The following is a 20,686-nucleotide window of genomic DNA, read 5'->3' on the forward strand; positions in this document are numbered from 1 at the left end:
GGGTTGTGTGACGTTTTATTCGGGGGACGTTCTGGGGCGGTGTTTGCGTGACGCGCTGCGAGCAACTAGCCCGACAGTGGAAACGCGACATGATTTCGGCCTCAACCTCCCGGGCTATTGGCCCGGCCTGGCCCGATTAAAGCCTAGGCTCGCACTGGCCCGATAGTGGAAATGCGGCTAATTAGGCTCTATTAAAGGGGGCCTGTTATACAAAAATCACTTTTACAAGGAGTTTAAACACAGCTGTGTGGCAACATAATGTGAATATAACCAGCTTCTAATAGTAAACATTTATTAATAATTTTTTATGGTCACACTTGATAAAAACAGTCTGCAGAAACACTTTGATTGACATTCTCCCTTTGCACGTGTCATCAGAGGGGGAAAGCCCCGCCCATTAATGACCATCTCTCCCTTATATAGGATGTTAGTCTTGTTTTTGAATCTGCCACTATGCTGACACAGGCTTTTTTTTTGCTCCACCCGCTTTTGAAAAAAGCACAATCTCATTTAAATTTAAAGTGACAGTCACCAAAACAGCACAATTAGGATCAAAGCCCCTTTTTATTTATTTATTTATTTTATTATTTTTTTTTTTACAAATTAAAGCAGTCAAGAAATAGTATGATAGTACATTTGGCCAGTCTATGCCGGAAAACAACCTATAAAGTTTTGACAAGCTTTATTTCTGCATTAAATGGTTGTTTGTCATTTCTAAAATGTGTTGTCGTCTGTATATGTGCTTGTTTAATGCAATCACAAGCTCTTATGTCTGAGTTTTTCTTTTCAGTTTGTTCTCTGACCTCTGCTTTATTCTCTTCGACAGCTTTAAGACCATCATCCAGTATATTGATAATCAGTTTGAGCGATACTTGCATGACGAGAGCGGCCTGAACCGCAGACACATCGTGGACAACAGAGTTCACTGCTGCTTTTACTTCATCTCTCCATTCGGACACGGGTAAAACACTGCACATCTTCTGGCATCACTGATCAGTAAAACATTCATACATGCAGAAGTAAACCACAAATGATGCATAACAGCAACGTCAGTCACCCAAAACTATCACAGTTGTCTTTATATCAGAACATTTCACTTTGAGTTCAAATGTGGTAAGATCATCAATATTGGCAGCTGGATTTCTTCAGTAAAACACTGTTCACAGAAACGAAAAGCTCAATGTCGGCAGCTTTTGAGATAAATGTACAAACCACACGCATAAAACACTAAAAAAATAAAATAGAAAAGAAATGTTAATAGGCTAAATGAATTACAAACATCAAATCACAATAGGCAGACTTTTAGTTAGTTTGTTTATTTATTCATTCATTCATTTATACATTTGTTCATTTGTTTATTTATTCATTCATTCATTCATTTATTGTTCATTTGTTTATTTATTCATTCATTCATTTATTGTTCATTTATTTATTTATTCATTTATTTATTTTTTATTTATTCATTTCCTTATTCATTCATTCATTCATTCATTCATTCATATATAATTCATTTATTTGTTGTATTCATTTTATTTATTCATTTATTTGTTTATTTATTTGTTTATTCATTTGTTTTTGCATTCTTTTATTTATTTATTTTATTCATTTATTTATTCATTCATTCATTTTATTCATTTATATATTCATTCCTTTATCCATTTGTTTATTCATTCATTTATTTGTTTATTCATTTGTTTATGCATTTATTTATTTTATTCATTTATTTATTCATTCATTCATTCATTTATTTTATTCATTTATATATTCATTCCTTTATCCATTTGTTTATTCATTAATTTATTTGTTTATTAATTTGTTAATTAATTCATTCGTTTATTTATTTATTCATTTATGCTCTTATTTATTTATTCATTTAATCATTCATTCATTTATTCAATTATATTTTTTTCATTCATTCATTTTTGTTTATTCACTCATTCATTTATTTATTTGTTTATTTATTTATTCATTCATTTATACATTTGTTCATTTATTCATTCATTTATACATTTGTTCATTTCCTTATTCATTCATTCATTCATTCATATATAATTCATTTATTTGCTGTATTCATTTTATTTATTCATTTATTTATTTTTTCTTTATTCATTTCCTTATTCATTCATTCATTCATTCATATATAATTCATTTATTTGTTGTATTCATTTTATTTATTCATTTGTTTGTTTATTTATTTTTTTATTCATTTGTTTATGCATTCTTTTATTTATTTATTTTATTTATTTATTCATTCATTTATTTTATTAATTTATATATTCATTCCTTTATCCATTTATTTATTCATTCATTTATTCTCTTATTTATTTATTCATTTATTCATTCAGTCATTTATACAATTATGTTTTTTTCATTCATTCATTTTTGTTCATTAACTCATTCATTTATTTATTTGTTAATTTAATTATTCATTCATTTATACATTTGTTCATTTGTTTATTTATTCATTCATTCATTTATTGTTCATTTATTTATTTATTTATTTATTTATTCATTTATTTATTTTTTATTTATTCATTTCCTTATTCATTCATTCATATATAATTCATTTATTTGTTGTATTCATTTTATTTATTCATTTATTTGTTTATTTATTTGTTTATTCATTTGTTTTTGCATTCTTTTATTTATTTATTTTATTCATTTATTTATCTATTCATTCATTTTATTCATTTATATATTCATTCCTTTATCCATTTGTTTATTCATTCATTTATTTGTTTATTTATTTGTTTATTTATTTGTTTATTCGTTTGTTTATGCATTTATTTATTTTATTCATTTATTTATTCATTCATTCATTCATTCATTTATTTTATTCATTTATATATTCATTCCTTTATCCATTTGTTTATTCATTCATTTCTTTGTTTATTTATTTGTTTATTAATTTGTTAATTAATTAATTAATTCATTCGTTTATTTATTTATTTATTTATTTATTAATGCTCTTATTTATTCATTTATTCATTCATTCATTTATTCAATTATATTTTTTTCATTCATTCATTTTTGTTTATTCACTCATTCATTTATTCATTCATTTATTCATTCATTTATACATTTGTTCATTTATTCATTCATTCATTTATTCATTAATTTATACATTTGTTCAATTCCTTATTCATTCATTCATTCATTCATTCATTCATTCATTCATTCATTCATATATAATTCATTTATTTGCTGTATTCATTTTATTTATTCATTTATTTATTTTTTCTTTATTCATTTCCTTATTCATTCATTCATTCATTCATACATAATTCATTTATTTGTTGTATTCATTTTATTTATTCATTTGTTTGTTTATTTATTTTTTATTCATTTGTTTATGCATTCTTTTATTTATTTATTTTATTCATTTATTTATTCGTTCATTCATTTATTTTATTAATTTATATATTCATTCCTTTATCCATTTATTTATTCATTCATTTATTCTCTTATTTATTTATTCATTTATTCATTCATTCATTTATACAATTATGTTTTTTTCATTCATTCATTTTTGTTTATTAACTCATTCATTTATTTATTTATTATTCACTCATTTATACATTTGTTCATTTGTTTATTTATTCATTCATTTATTTATTGTTCATTTATTTATTTATTTATTCATTTATTTTTTATTTATTTATTCATTTCTTCATTCATTCATATATATACTTCATTTATTTGTTGTATTCATTTGTTTATCCATTCTTTTATTTATTTATTTATTTTATTCATTTATTTATTCATTCATTCATTTATTTTAATCATTTATATATTCATTCCTTTATCCATTTGTTTATTCATTCATTTATTTGTTTATTTATTCGTTTATTCATTTGTTAATTAATTTATTAATTTATTAATTTATTTATTCATTCATTTATTCTCTTATTTATTTATTCATTTATTCATTTGTTGGTTAATTTATTCATTTTATTCATTCATTTATTTTCATTTGTTTGTTTATTCATTTATTTCTTCATTTCTTCATTTCTTCAAAAAATACTACTATTAAAGTTGGCTGCTATACTATAATTGTTGTAAAAGAAAAGTCAATTCCATCACGAAAAATATTCTGTATTACTTGTATTACATCTTGCCAGTACGACTGAATAGCTGGACAACTGTTAGTCTCTTGAATGAAGGTGTATCTGATTTGTTTATTTTTGTTTTCCAGCTTGAAGCCTCTGGATGTGGAGTTCATGAAGGCGATTCACAGTAAAGTCAACATTGTTCCTGTGATCGCCAAAGCCGACACGCTCACACTGAAAGAGAGAGACCGTCTGAAGAGAAGGGTAAGGATCAGACTCTTTCTGTTCAGAGCAAACACGACCCAATAAAACATATATTACTAGTTTATAAAAAGTCAAAAACAGCAACAAATAGAAATATCACATGGTCCTTAGTATTCAGACCCTTTGCTGTGACACTCATATATTTAACTCAGGTGCTGTTCATTTGTTCTAATCATCCCTGAGATGGTTTTACACCTTCATCTGAGTCCAGCTGTGTTTGATTATACTGATTAGACTTGATTAGGAAAGCCACACACCTGTCTATATAAGACCTTACAGCTCACAATGCATGTCAGAGCAAATGAGAATCAGGAGGTCAAAGGAACTGCCTGAAGTGCTCAGAGACAGAATTATGGCAAGGCACAGATCTGGCCAAGCTTACAAAAAAAATCTGCTGCATTAAGTTTCCTAAGAGCACAGTGGGCGAACATCATAATGCTTAAATGGAAGTCGTTTGTGACCAGAGCCCTACCTAGAGCTCGCCGTCCAGCCAAACTGAGCTATCGGGGAGAAGAGCCTTGGTGAGATGTAAAGAAGAACCCAAATATCACTGTGGCTGAACTCTAGAATTGCAGTTGGGAGATGAGCAAAGTTGTAGAAAGTCAACCGTCACTGCAGCCCTCCACCAGTCGAGGCTTTATGGTAGAGTGGCCAGACGGAAGCCTCTCCTCACTGCAAGACGCATGAAAGCCCGCCTGAAGGACTCTAAGATTGTGAGAAATAAGATTCTTTGGTCTAATGAGACCAAGACAGAACTTTTTGGCCTTAATTCTAAGCGGTATGTGTGGAGAAAACCAGGCACTGATGTCCAATACAGTTTGACAGTGAAGCATGGTGGTGGCGTAATGTTGCTGTTGTTTAGCTCCAGGAACAGGACGACTGGTCGCAATCGAGGGAAAGATGAATGCGGCCAAATACAAGGATATCCTGGACGAAAACCTTCTCCAGAGTGTTCAGGACCTCAGACTGGGCCGAAGGTTTACCTTCCAACAAGACAATGACCCTAAACACACAGCTAAAATAACGAAGGAGTGGCTTCACAACACCTCCGTGACTGTTCTTGAATGGCCCAGCCAGAGCCTTGACATAAAACCAATTGAGCATCTCTGGAGAAACCTACAAATGGCTGTCCACCAACGTTTACCATCCAACCTGAAAGAACTGGAGAGCATCTGCAAGGAGAAATGGCAGAGGATCCCTAAATCCAGGTGTGAAAAACTTGTTGCATCTTTCCCAAAAAGCCTCATGACTGTATTAGATCAAAAGGGGGCTTCTGCTAAATACTGAGCAAAGGGTCTGAATACTTAGGACCATGTGATATTTTAGATTATCTTTTTGAACAAATCTACAACAATTCTGTGTTCTGTCAATATGAGATGCTGTTTACATTAATGTGGAAGACAATTGAACGTAAATTATTTTAGCAAATGGCTGCAATATAACAGTGAAAGATGTAAAGGGGGTCTGAATACTTTCCGTACCCACTGTATCTCTACTAAGGACAGAAATATTACTTCACAAACTGTTTTGTAGGTAAATCTTATAAACATTTGCATTTTATTAATTAACATTACTGACATGTATATACAAACTAAATAAATATATATTTACACACATTTACTTAAGTAAATAAATAGACTTAATGATGGGTTAAAAAAATCAGCAGAATCAGCAGGACCTATCAATCCCCCACCACACCACATAACAACCTCAAAACATTATGCAATCCTGAGTGTGCCTCACACAGGTGAGTGGGCTTGACAAACCACAAGTAGAAGACAGACTCTTTCACTTGCGCCAGCTCTGCAGATTTGTACCAGACACTTTCTTACAATCTCTCCATATAATCACAAAAATGTATTATTAACATTGTGCATTTATAAAGTGTGCCTCACATAGGTGAGTGGGCTTGACAAACCACCTGTAGAAACGCTCTTCCCTCTATAAAAACTCTCCTCCTTGCTCTAGCACTTCATTTTCTGAGCACTAAGAGTTCCTTTGTATAATTAGGCCTCCTTGTGTGTATCACCTCTTGTTGAATCGAAGAACGCCTCCTCAGTTGTAAGATAAAAGCGTCTGTTAAATAACTAAATGTAAAGCTTCCTGCATTTTTTCATATCACATTATAAGTGTTTTCCTGTAACTTCAGTCGTGTGCAAGCATTCATGCATTGTGACATTCCTGGCAGTCAGCATAGAGACCTGCTGTCCGTTTCATGTGCTTCATTGCGCTGTTCTCCATAGACAATACTGTTCTCCTTGTGAAGTATACAGATGTTTCCCTTTAAACACACACACACACAGAGACATTGAACTGTGTGTGTCTGAATGGAGGTCAGGTGTGTGTCAACCTGCACGCTCCATGTTTCCTGCTGATGTGATCTGCAGGTTGAATAGGACTGTGATTATGTGGATCTGGCTCCACATCATTGGGACGTTATCTGTAATCCCACAGGAAGCTGAATTGAAGCTTGTTTAGCATTTCAACTGCTTCTTTTAGCATAATTATGTTAATGATCGCAATGTTGGAGGTTTTTTTCGCTGCTGTTGGAATCATGCGCTGCGTCTGGCTTTAACAATATGAGTTACATTACTTCAGTTTCACAAACAAACAATCAAAAGCTGAATTTTAGTAGGTTTAAAGGGATAGTTCACGCAAAAATGTAAACTGCACTGTAAGCAAAAGTCTAACTACCTTCTTTTTTTAATTTAAATTATCAACTTGAATGAATAAAACGGATTAAAAATACTATGCTAACCTTTATGTAACTTAAAAAAAATAGTTGAACTCCGATTAACGTATTAAATAAGTTGAAATTACACACAAGCTTTTGTTTTGACGGCTTTTGTCATTAATTTTTTACACTGTCATCATTTACTTGCCCTATAATTATTTTTCAACATGTTTTTTTTGTTGTTTTTGTTAAACACAAAAGAAGATATTTCGAAGAATGTTGGAAACTGGTTCACTTTTCACTTTTATAGTATTTTTTTGGTCCTACTTTAAACAAATGATCAATAAGTCATGACAACATATGTTTTTAGTTAATTGTGACTTAGTAAATTAAGTTAATCATCTTCCAACTTTATTTTACGAGTTACACAAGCTGTTATAAATCATTCATTCATTCGTGTTTATTTTGATAGCGCTTTTGACAATGTATATTGTGTCAAATGAGCTTAACATAGAAGTTCTTGTAGTCCAGATAATTCAGTTAAGTTCAAATGACTCATAAGGTTATTTTGATTCTGCTTTAAAATGTAAGGAAACCAGTTTTTTTACAGTGTGGATATCAATGGTTGCTTGTTTTTAACTTTTATCTGAGTATTTTCTTTTTGGATTCAACAGAAAAAACAAACTTATTAATGTTTGTAAGTAAATAGTGTCAAAATGTCATTTTTTTGGTGTACTATTTCTTTAAAAGTATAAATATAAAGCTTGAGTTGCTTATATTGCATACATGATTTGTTTAAGAGTCAGTTAGTTTAGCTGTTGAAAAGAATCTATTTTGCTCACCAAGGCTACATTCGTTTGATTAAAAATGCAGTAAAGTCAGTAATATTGCGAAATTGGTGTTGTATATTGTGAAAAATTGTGAAAGTGGTGTGGTACTATTTTAAGTACATAATAAATATGATCAGAAAGAAGAAAGTATTTAATAAATAATAAATCAAATGTCTGAGTGACGGTATACTGTTTTCAGTTATTATTATAATCCATTTATCGATTTTCGGCTTAGTCCCTTTATTAATCAGGGGTCACCACAGTGGAATGAACCACCAACTTATCCAGCATATGTGTTACACAGCGGATGCCCTTCCAGCCTCAACCCATCACTGGGAAACACCCATGCACTCTCATTCACATGCATACATTACGGACAATTGTGTTTGGACTTGTGGGGGAAAGCGGAGCACCTGGAGGAAACCCACGCCAACACAGGGAGAACATGCAAACTCCACACAGAAATGCCAACTGACCCAGCTGAGGCTAGAACCAGCGACCTTCTTGCTGTTAGGCGACGTCGCTATCCACTGTGCCACCCTGCCACCCTAATTAATATAATAATAAAGTAAATTATAAATTAAAAGACTGAGTGACGGTAAACTGTTTTCAGTGTATAATAAATATAACAATAAAACAGTCAAGTATTTAATAAATTATGCAGTTGAAACTAGATGTTTACATACACTCTAAAAAAAGGAACATAACCATTTAAAAAAATATCTGATGTTAAATCATATTTAACGTTTACTAATTTAGGTCCGTATAGGACTACCTAAATCATTTATATTTGCTTAATGCCAGAATAATGAGAGAATTTAGAGAATTTTTAATTTTTTTCGAGAATTTTTTACAGTTGAAGTCAGAATTATTAGCCCCCCTGTTTATTTTCCCCAATTTCTGTTTAACGGAGAGAAGATTTTTTCAACACATTTCTAATCATAATAGTTTTAATAACTCATTTCTAAAAACTGATTTATTTTATCTTCGTCATGATGACAGTAAATAATATTTGACTAGATATTTTTCAAGACACTTCTATACAGCTTAAAGTGACATTTAAAGGCTTAACTGGGTTAACTAGGTTAACTAGGCAGGTTAGGGTAATTAGGCAAGTTATTGTATAACGATGGTTTGTTCTGTAGACCGAAAAAAATATATAGCTTAAAGGGGCTAATAATATTGACCTTAAAATGGTTCCTAAAAGATTAAAAACTGCTTTTATTCAATCCGAAATAAAACAAATGTGACTTTCTCCAAAAGAAAAAATATTTTCAGACATACTGTGAAAATTTCCTTGCTCTCCTAAACATAATTTAGGAAATATTTAAAAAAGAAAAAAAAAATTCAAGGGGGGGGCTAATAATTCTGACTTCAACTGTACATTTTCTTGGTATTTCTTTATCTATTCTATTCAATTCAATTCCCCTTTGAGTCCAAATATTGAAGGGCAAATACAACGATGCGCAGCTCTACAGATCCCGAACCATGCAAGCCAGTGGCGACAGCGGAGAGGGAAAAAAACTTCACTAATGGCGGAAGTGAAGAAAAAAAAAAACCTTGAGAGAAACCAGTCTCAGTTGGGCACGACCATTTTAATTTCTCTGCTGGCCAAACGTCTTGTGCAGAGCTGCAGTCTCAGTGGCGGAGGCTGGAAGCTGGCCTCAGCGAAGACTCGTCTGTCTCTGGAGCGTCACAGGAATCAGTCTCATGTTCTCCACTCTTCCATGACCATCACAGTAGCTGCTATCTTTGCTTTTAAACTGTATAACTTTAGTCAAATGTTTTGGGTATCCTTCCACATTCTTCTTACAATAGTTTGCAGGAATTTAGGCCCATTCCTCCTGACAGAATTGGTGTAACGGAGTCAGATTTGTTGGCTGTCTTGCACAAGCTCGCACAAGTCTCGCACAAACTCTGGCTTGTCGATTTTCCCATGTTGTCACACAACGAAGCAGTGTGTTTGAGGTTTTCCTTAAATACTATTTACAGTCATGCCTACAATTAACTCAAATGTTGTCAATTAGCCAATCAGAAACTTCCAAAACCTTGACACCATCATCTGAGCTTTTTCAGAGGCATAATAATCTTATTGTATGGAAACTTTTTGACTTTCAAGAAAAGTTATAACAAAGATCTCTCATTATTCTGCTATTAAGAATGATTTCAGTATATAATAATAATAATAATAATAATAATAAAGTAATAATAAATTAATAAAGTATATAATAAATTATACATCAAATGTCTGAGTGACTGTATACTGATTTCAGTATATTATAATAATAATAATAATAAAGTAATAATTAACAAAGTATATAATAAAATATACATCAAATATCTGAGTGACGGTATACTGATTTCAGTATATTATAATAATAATAATAAAGTAATAAATTAATAAAGTATATAATAAATTATACATCAAATGTCTGAGTGACTCTATACTGATTTCAGTATATTATAATAATAATAATAATAAAGTAATAAATTAATAAAGTATATAATATATTATACATCAAATGTCTGAGTGACGGTATACTGATTTCAGTATATTATAATAATAATAATAAAGTAATAAATTAATAAAGTATATAATAAATTATACATCAAATGTCTGAGTGACTCTATACTGATTTCAGTATATTATAATAATAATAATAAAGTAATAAATTAATAAAGTATATAATAAATTATACATCAAATGTCTGAGTGACGGTATACTGATTTCAGTATATTATAATAATAATAATAAATTAATAAAGTATATAATAAATTATACATCAAATATCTGAGTGACGGTATACTGATTTCAGTATATAATAATAATAATAAAGTAATAAATTAATAAAGTATATAATAAATTATACATCAAATGTCTGAGTGACGGTATACTGATTTCAGTATATAATAATAATAATAATAAATTAATAAAGTATATAATAAATTATACATTAAATGTCTGAGTGACGGTATACTGATTTCAGTATATTATAATAATAATAATAAATTAATAAAGTATATAATAAATTATACATTAAATGTCTGAGTGACGGTATACTGATTTCAGTATATTATAATAATAATAAATTAATAAAGTATATAATAAATTATACATTAAATGTCTGAGTGACGGTATACTGATTTCAGTATATTATAATAATAATAATAAAGTAATAATTAACAAAGTATAGAATAAATTATACATCAAATGTCTGAGTGACTGTATACTGATTTCAGTATATTATAATAATAATAATAAAGTAATAATTAACAAAGTATAGAATAAATTATACATCAAATGTCTGAGTGACGGTATACTGATTTCAGTATATTATAATAATAATAATAAAGTAATAATTAACAAAGTATAGAATAAATTATACATCAAATGTCTGAGTGACTGTATACTGATTTCAGTATATTATAATAATAATAATAAATTAATAAAGTATATAATAAATTATACATCAAATATCTGAGTGACGGTATACTGATTTCAGTATATTATAATAATAATAAAGTAATAAATTAATAAAGTATATAATAAATTATACATCAAATGTCTGAGTGACGGTATACTGATTTCAGTATATAATAATAATAATAATAAAGTAATAATTAACAAAGTATAGAATAAATTATACATCAAATGTCTGAGTGACGGTATACTGATTTTAGTATATAATAATAATAATAATAAATTAATAAAGTATATAATAAATTATACATTAAATGTCTGAGTGACTGTATACTGATTTCAGTATATAATAATAACAATAATAATAATAATAATAATAAAGTAATAAATTAATAAAGTATATAATAAATTATACATTAAATGTCTGAGTGACTGTATACTGATTTCAGTATATAATAATAACAATAATAATAATAATAATAATAAAGTAATAAATTAATAAAGTATATAATAAATTATACATCAAATGTCTGAGTGACGGTATACTGATTTCAGTATATTATAATAATAATAATAAATTAATAAAGTATATAATAAATTATACATCAAATATCTGAGTGACGGTATACTGATTTCAGTATATAATAATAATAATAAAGTAATAAATTAATAAAGTATATAATAAATTATACATCAAATGTCTGAGTGACGGTATACTGATTTCAGTATATAATAATAATAATAATGAAGTAATAAATTAATAAAGTATATAATAAATTATACATCAAATGTCTGAGTGACGGTATACTGATTTCAGTATATAATAATAATAATAATAAATTAATAAAGTATATAATAAATTATACATTAAATGTCTGAGTGACGGTATACTGATTTCAGTATATTATAATAATAATAATAAATTAATAAAGTATATAATAAATTATACATTAAATGTCTGAGTGACGGTATACTGATTTCAGTATATAATAATAATAATAAATTAATAAAGTATATAATAAATTATACATTAAATGTCTGAGTGACGGTATACTGATTTCAGTATATTATAATAATAATAAAGTAATAAATTAATAAAGTATATAATAAATTATACATCAAATGTCTGAGTGACGGTATACTGATTTTAGTATATAATAATAATAATAATAAATTAATAAAGTATATAATAAATTATACATTAAATGTCTGAGTGACTGTATACTGATTTCAGTATATAATAATAATAATAATAATAATAATAATAAAGTAATAAATTAATAAAGTATATAATAAATTATACATTAAATGTCTGAGTGACTGTATACTGATTTCAGTATATAATAATAATAATAATAATAATAATAAAGTAATAAATTAATAAAGTATATAATAAATTATACATTAAATGTCTGAGTGACTGTATACTGATTTCAGTATATTATAATAATAATAATAATAATAATAAAGTAATAATTAATTAATAAAGTATATAATAAATTATACATCAAATGTCTGAGTGACGGTATACTGATTTCAGTATATTATAATAATAATAATAAAGTAATAAATTAATAAAGTATATAATATATTATACATCAAATGTCTGAGTGACTCTATACTGATTTCAGTATATAATAATAATAATAATAAATTAATAAAGTATATAATAAATTATACATCAAATGTCTGAGTGACGGTATACTGATTTCAGTATATAATAATAATAATAATAAAGTAATAAATTAATAAAGTATATAATATATTATACATCAAATGTCTGAGTGACGGTATACTGATTTCAGTATATAATAATAATAATAAATAAATTAATAAAGTATATAATAAATTATACATCAAATGTCTGAGTGACGGTATACTGATTTCAGTATATTATAATAATAATAATAAATTAATAAAGTATATAATAAATTATACATTAAATGTCTGAGTGACGGTATACTGATTTCAGTATATAATAATAATAATAAAGTAATAATTAACAAAATATAGAATAAATTATACATCAAATGTCTGAGTGACTGTATACTGATTTCAGTATATTATAATAATAATAATAAAGTAATAAATTAATAAAGTATATAATAAATTATACTTCAAATGTCTGAGTGACGGTATACTGATTTCAGTATATAATAATAATAATAATAAAGTAATAAATTAATAAAGTATATAATAAATTATACATTAAATGTCTGAGTGACGGTATACTGATTTCAGTATATAATAATAATAATAAAGTAATAAATTAATAAAGTATATAATAAATTATACATCAAATATCTGAGTGACGGTATACTGATTTCAGTATATTATAATAATAATAATAAAGTAATAATTAACAAAGTATAGAATAAATTATACATCAAATGTCTGAGTGACGGTATACTGATTTCAGTATATTATAATAATAATAATAAATTAATAAAGTATATAATAAGTTATACATTAAATGTCTGAGCGACGGTATACTGATTTCAGTATATTATAATAATAATAAAGTAATAAATTAATAAAGTATATAATAAATTAAACATTAAATGTCTGAGTGACGGTATACTGATTTCAGTATATAATAATATAATATATAATAATATAAAAGTTAATAATAAATACTAAAATAAATGGCTGAGTGATCTAGTTTTAGTATTCATAAATGTATTAATTTTTGTCTTTTCAATACTTGAATAAATATATGCTGGTATTGCTCTCTTAAATAGTCTGTTTAGTGAGGTCCCTTATATTAAAAACTAATTGAAACATTTTTGTTTGTTTTATGAGTTAATTATAGCTTGGTTATATGCAGTAGTTTCCTCAGCTCTAATTCTCAAAATTGTATGTTTCTCGGTCTGTATGTAGAGTTTAAAAACGGTTTACTCCACACCACCTTGTGTTGTTATACATCATCAAATCTTTTATTTCTGTAGTACTGCATGTTACACATCGTTAGATTTTGCCTGACAAAAGACTCGAAAACTTGCCTTCCATCCCCCACAAACCAACTTTATCCAACTAATGAAACAGCTGTTGACCACTCAGACACCTGCTGATCCCTGACTTTCACTATAGGATTAACAAAAAAAGACTCCGCACTCATCTTAATCAGCTTTCCCACTAATCTGAAGTCCTGATTGGATGTCCACATTGACCTCTGTCAGCAACTTTTGTGTGTGTTTGTGCATGTAAACCAGCTTATTACTGGAAATGAGACGGTTTCAGATAAGACCTGTGGAATCTCGTCTACATCCTGCAATCACTGCTTTAACATTCATCTGAGTCAAAACTAATTCATTTTCAGGATGAATCAGCCAAACAGATGTCAGCGAGTGTTTTCGGTTTCACTTTGCCAAGAAACTAATATTTTTTTTTTATGGATTTGTCTTTTTTCCAGTCTAACATAAAGAACAGCTACAAAATTCACTTTTTAACCCACTCCAAAGTGCTTTTATTGAACCGACATGTCAGATATTGAGTTTAATTCATCTTTATTTCTATAGCGCTTTTACAATGTAGATCGTGTCAAAGCAGCTTCGCATAGAAGATTATAGTAAATTGAAATTGTTTGTCGAAGAAGTTGAAGTTTAGTTCAGTTCAGTGTGGTTTAATTTTCACTGCAGAAAATCCATCGATTCGCAGCTCCACAAGTCTCAAACCAAGCAAGGCAGAGGCGATACGAAACATAATACAGTTAGTTTTTAGAAAGCTTTTTGTTTAAGTGACCCTCCCAACCCACAACAATTCCCTTGTTGCACCCATAAACATTTAACGCTCCAGTCTCTGTATCTTCCAAAGCAACTTACGAATGAAGAGGCAACGTCGAGTCTGGATTATAGTTAATTATTGCAAAGTTTAACCATAACAGTGCATGTGTTCTTATCTTTGTGTGCTATTGTGGGTGTTTTCAGTCACCCTGGGGTGATTTTGAGTCCTAATTTTGGCGCAACTTTCTTTGTGTTTCAGCAAATGTAATGATTTTTGGTGACTAATCTTATTTTGACACATATTTTGGGAGAATGCTTTGACATTTTTCAAAAACTCAACAATACACTCGGCAAATTGACTACCCGTTAATTATTTTGGGGGTTGTTTTTGCCCCATTGACTTCTATTGTAATGACATTTTTTGATTGTAAAGCCATGACACCATATAATCATGCATTTTCGATTGTTTTCCCTGTTGGGTAGAGGTCACATTTGTCATTTTTATTGTTGATCAACGTTTGCAGTGAAAAAAAGCTTAGTTTATGGCTTTTATATGGAGTATCTTTGCACACCTATTTCGATACGTCTCAGAAAATCAAAATAAGCAGCTCAGCTCTTGGAACATAGTAAGTGTAATTCTCCACACACACACTGTAATCTGCCGTTTTACTCCATAGAACTCCATATAAAAGCCAGAAACTGTTTTTGCACAGGCCTATCTAAAGGGGTAATGCTGCCAACTGATGATTAATAGTAAAAATTACAAATTGTACCTCTTAAAAGGGAAAACCAGCAACAATCAAGAATGCACGATTATATGGTGGCATGGCTTTGCAATCAAAAAATGTTGTAATGGAGGTCAATAGTGCAAAAACAGCCCATAACATAATGAAAAGAGAGTCCATTTGAACAGTACACAAGGGCTAAGTTCTCAGAAAAAGATAATGTGCATAATAATATAATTTAATTTATATTAATATAATATAATATAATATAATATAATATAATATAATATAATATAATATAATATAATATAATATAATAAAATATAATATAATATAATATAATATAATATAATATAATATAATATAATATTTTTGCCAGAGTTGGGTTGCAGCTGGAAGGGCATCTGCTGCGTAAAAACCTGCTTTGTAAGTTGGTGGTTCATTCCGCTGTGGCGACCCCGGATTAATAAAGGGACTAAGCTGAAAGAGAATCAATGAATAATATAATATAATATAATATAATATAATATAATATAATATAATATAATATAATATAATATAATATAATATAATATAATATAATATAATATAATATAAAACAAAACATGATTCTTGCTGTAAACTAGGCTACATTATTTGAGCATTCGTTATGACATTAATCTGTTGTGGTCCAGCTTATGTTTCTTATTTTAATATTAAGATTTTTCTTTAAAAATCGGCAATAGGCTACCACTATTGACAGGAATCGTTGGTAAAATAACCAGCCTTTTAGCAAAGCCTGATATGGATTAAACTAAACTAAACTGTCCGAGGCCAGTTTTACCTAATAACCCCTCACCAAATCTCGCTGTGAGATGGAGAAAGTTCAAAACAAGGTCCGCTTGTATGCTTCAGCGCCAAAACACAAACTGGTCTGTTAAATAAAATATTATAAATAAAATGACCGTGAAATATTCTCAGTTTCAGAGTAGCCTATATTAGGCTAAATGATTTTCTGTTAATGACAATTCATATTGTGCCCATCAGTTTCACTTTTATTAATTTAATCAACTACTTTGACCACAATGAGCTGGGCTTTACAAACTATTCGCAGCCCTTAAAGTATTCACCTTGAAGGCATAAACTCAGTCGGAAGGGTGAGAGAACAGAAAGTCATTGTGAAAATAATCTTATAGAGCGGTGCATGTTGCTTCTGCCCAGCCGGCGCATGAATGAAGCGCTTGATGCATCAGAGACACGTTTATTATATACTTTATTAACATTCTGCCCTCCGGTATCTGCGGTCAGCTCTGCCAAAACAGCAGCTCAAATTGAAGAAATCGGTGCGTTGAGGATCTGTCCAATGTATTTTTGAGCCTTCTCTAATTTAAACTTTCAGGTTGGCCTGCTTTGTGTGTGAAGAGCAGGAAATAACCCTGAAACTAACAGCAACAAATAGTCTTGGAGAAAGTTTTTCGTGTTGTCATGAACGTGGCACGCAGCTTGAATTGTGAATGAATGGAGAATGATTGACAAGGGCAGTGATGGGTAGCGCTGAAGTTAACTTGAATTTAACCACTTGAATATTCATCTGTGCTTCACATTAAACTATAGAATGGCTTCAGAACATTTATGATATAGTAGGTCTACATGACAACTTTCTAGTGCCTTATGATAGGCTACCTTCATGGCTTAGTTGGCTTATAAACTTAGGATATCTGATCCAAGTAGTCCAAACACATGCACTATAAACGCGTAGCATATGAGTGTGTGTGTGTGAATTTGAGAGTGTATGGGTGTTTCCCATTACTGGGTTGTGGCTGGAAGGGCATTCACTGCGTAAAAGATATGCCGGAATAGTTGGCAGTTAATTCTGCTGTGGCGACCCCTGATAAATAATGGACTGAGACGAAGGAAAATTACAAAAGAGTGAATAATTAAAACAAAAATGCCTGATTTGCATATTTAAACAGATTTTTTTTTTTTGCTTTATTAGAATCATCTTATGTCAGACAGCAAATAACACCGTAAATACAATGTAAATATTATTGATACATGTAGATATACAAAACATGCTATAATATTCACTCACTGATACAATTCACCAAGCAAGAAATTGTCAGGAAAACATAATTATACACTAAATAACAATAGAAATAATAAGGTAAAGTATCACATATATACACAAAAACATACATAAGATAACATGAAAATAATGCTAATAAAAAACTATAACATAAAATTGTATTTAGTCATTTTAATATAATTAATCTACTGACGAAGTATGTTGATGGCTATTTTTTTCCTTCATATTGGCCTGCAGTCTCTTACGTTAAACAATTTGCGCACACATTATTGCTTGTAAATTTTGTAATTACAAAATAGGTTATTTGAAACATGACATTTTTTTTAAATAGTCTTTTTTTGTCGTAAAATATATTCAAGTAATGTCCATGTAGGCTGTGCAAGATATTTTTTAGTAAAACTTTTTTTGTCCCTCTCCATGCTGTAAATTTCCTGGATGTCTCAAAACACACAGGAGCTCACAGGGCTTCATTGCATGTACTAAGCCTTATTTAGACTCTGAATGCTTGTATTTTTAGTAGTTCCTGTTATTCGCCTGGCCCTTAGATGCCAGTTTTCTCTTCCTGCAGGTAATTTCAAAGTACATTTTGATTCTTGTTCCCACATTCACAAGTTTTTGTTTGTTTGTTTGTTTGTTTTTAAAGGCATAGTTCACAAACAATGCAATTTCTGCCATCATTTTCTGAACATTACATGTTGTTAAGACCTTTCTTCACAATAGAGATTATTTGGAGAATATCCTTACTGTTCGCTGTACATGCAATTAAATTGTACAGCGATCACATGCAATGTAAAGTAAAATATACCTTAAAAGTAGTAGAAATCGCAAGCATATGCATCATATTATATTACAAGTATTATAATGTCATGCACTAGTGTTTATTAACTATTTTTAAGTCAAAAAATCCTAAATGTATTCTGTATGGACACATTCAATTGATAAAAAGTGATATTAAGTCACTTATTTAGTGATATTTAGTAAAAATTAAAGATGTTAAGCAGTTTTCTTACAAATAAATATCATTAATTCATTAATTTGTTAATCATTAACTCAACTATTTAGTCTCCACTTGTCTTCCTAATCTGTAACTGCCTCTCTGGCTATACCACTAACTGTACTCTCTCTCTCAAAAAAAAACTTACATTACTAATGCTTTGCTTTTTAGACTTTACACACCTGAAACTTGTCTATAGCACTTGTTCACTGCTGCTCTTATAGTTGTGTAAATTGCTTCCTTGTCCTCATTTGTAAGTCGCTTTGGATAAAAGCGTCTGCTAAATGACTAAATGTAAATGTAATGTAATTGAATCTTTCTGTTCACCATAAAATCCTAAAGCTTAAATATATTTCCTCAGGCCATCTCCAGCTTAAATAGTTAGCGCATCAGTTGCTCCCTGTTTTCTTATGGTCATAAACACACTGAACCCTTACTGTTTATGGTTTTTGTAACCACCAAAGCCACTTTATTGTAAATACTTTTATATTAATATTTTATTTCTTATTTGTACAGTTAAAAAGATGCAACAATGCACATATGGCACATAAACCATATAGATATGTATATATAAGCTACCTGACAAGAGCAACAAATAATAACTTGACTTCTAGTTGATCATTTGGAAAAGTGGCAGAAGGTCGATTTTTCCCATGAATCATCTGTTGAACTGCATCCCATTTCCATTGAGTGGTACGGTATGGGTCGGTACAGGTCACCTATATTCAGGCTTGCACTGGTTTCCACTGCCAAAAGGGGTACCGACAGAAAGTTTCAGACAACGTCATTTTTACTTCAGGGAATGTCTCAGTAAAGCTGTCGTTCACATATCATAAGAAAAGCACTTCTCACAACACAGATGCTGTATACACATAAATGCTTGTGTATAAATGTTCATCACTAACCTTTCTATGAACATGATTTGATTATAACTGCAGATCAGTGATGTGAAATAGCCTACTGTAATGTCTGCGATTATATAAAATAAATACAACAGAAATGAACACTTACTGACCCTTATACAGTCTCCGATATGTTACCAATAACAGAAAAACTACACACAGCATACATTTAGTCCTTATTTGGGTTCAAAAACAAGAACGAAATACAGTCAGAGCAAACCTCTCATCTGTATCTTTAATCTTCACCGGCACATGTAACCTCATGTTAAAGAGTATTTCCATATTTCCATAATAGTCCAAAAGGTGATGATAATAATTAAGTGATGTTTTATAAACAAATTTCGGGAGGAGCACGCGCAGAAGTTTCAGTATCAAATACGTCATTGACAGTTATTCTATTATCCAGTCAGTTCTTGACCAAACCCCTATATATACCAAAGCTGTCTTACCTGCAGCATCTTACGACTTTAGCATCCCTCCACCACCCCGTCACCTCACCTCTTGAGCATTACAATCCCGGGGGGAGCGTTCTGGGGCCGGGCTAGATGCTTCGCTCGAATCCCAATTCCTCTCTGTTTCCTGATAAGAGGAATAACTTGAGTTTGGGTGTCTTCCCCGAGCTCAGAGCCCTCTCCCCGGACAGCACGCCAAATACGCTTTATTCTGAAACTATTGCAAGTGTGAACTCGTGAAACATGGTTTAGGTTGCAGAAGCATCATTTGCAGCTGTTTTTTCCGCCTTCTCCTTTGTTTTTTCGCGCTTCACTCTTGCGTTTGTCTCTTTCTGAAAGGATCGAATATCAGAGCGCTTCAATGATCATGCGCATGTTATTAATATGAGCTCAAAGTTCGTTATTTCAAATATAGACGCGCAGCGAGCGCAAGCGAGAAAGATAAACCGCCCACACTATTTATAGACGGGCTCGTAAAACAACAACAGGGCACAGCAGATTTTGTTCATCTTGGCTTTGTGGCTGTCATCAAGATGATGACAAGGTTTGTTTGAGCTCTGGTCGACCATGGCTTGTTATTATATGTAT

At 29.8% G+C, this 20,686-nt stretch overlaps 1 protein-coding gene across 1 annotated transcript in view; it reads left to right on the top strand.

Annotated features, from left to right (window-relative positions):
- The window catches only part of zgc:63587 (uncharacterized protein LOC393431 homolog), a 92,175-nt gene that overhangs the window by 31,355 nt on the left and 40,134 nt on the right, over positions 1–20,686 (top strand). The window contains exons 6-7 of the mRNA XM_056464124.1: positions 827–961; positions 4,196–4,313. Of these exons, the coding sequence (XP_056320099.1) occupies positions 827–961; positions 4,196–4,313 (253 nt within the window). The remainder of the gene's footprint in view (positions 1–826; positions 962–4,195; positions 4,314–20,686) is intronic.

The sequence above is a fragment of the Danio aesculapii genome, chromosome 8 (assembly GCF_903798145.1).
Source record: "Danio aesculapii chromosome 8, fDanAes4.1, whole genome shotgun sequence".
Classification (NCBI taxonomy): domain Eukaryota; kingdom Metazoa; phylum Chordata; class Actinopteri; order Cypriniformes; family Danionidae; genus Danio; species Danio aesculapii.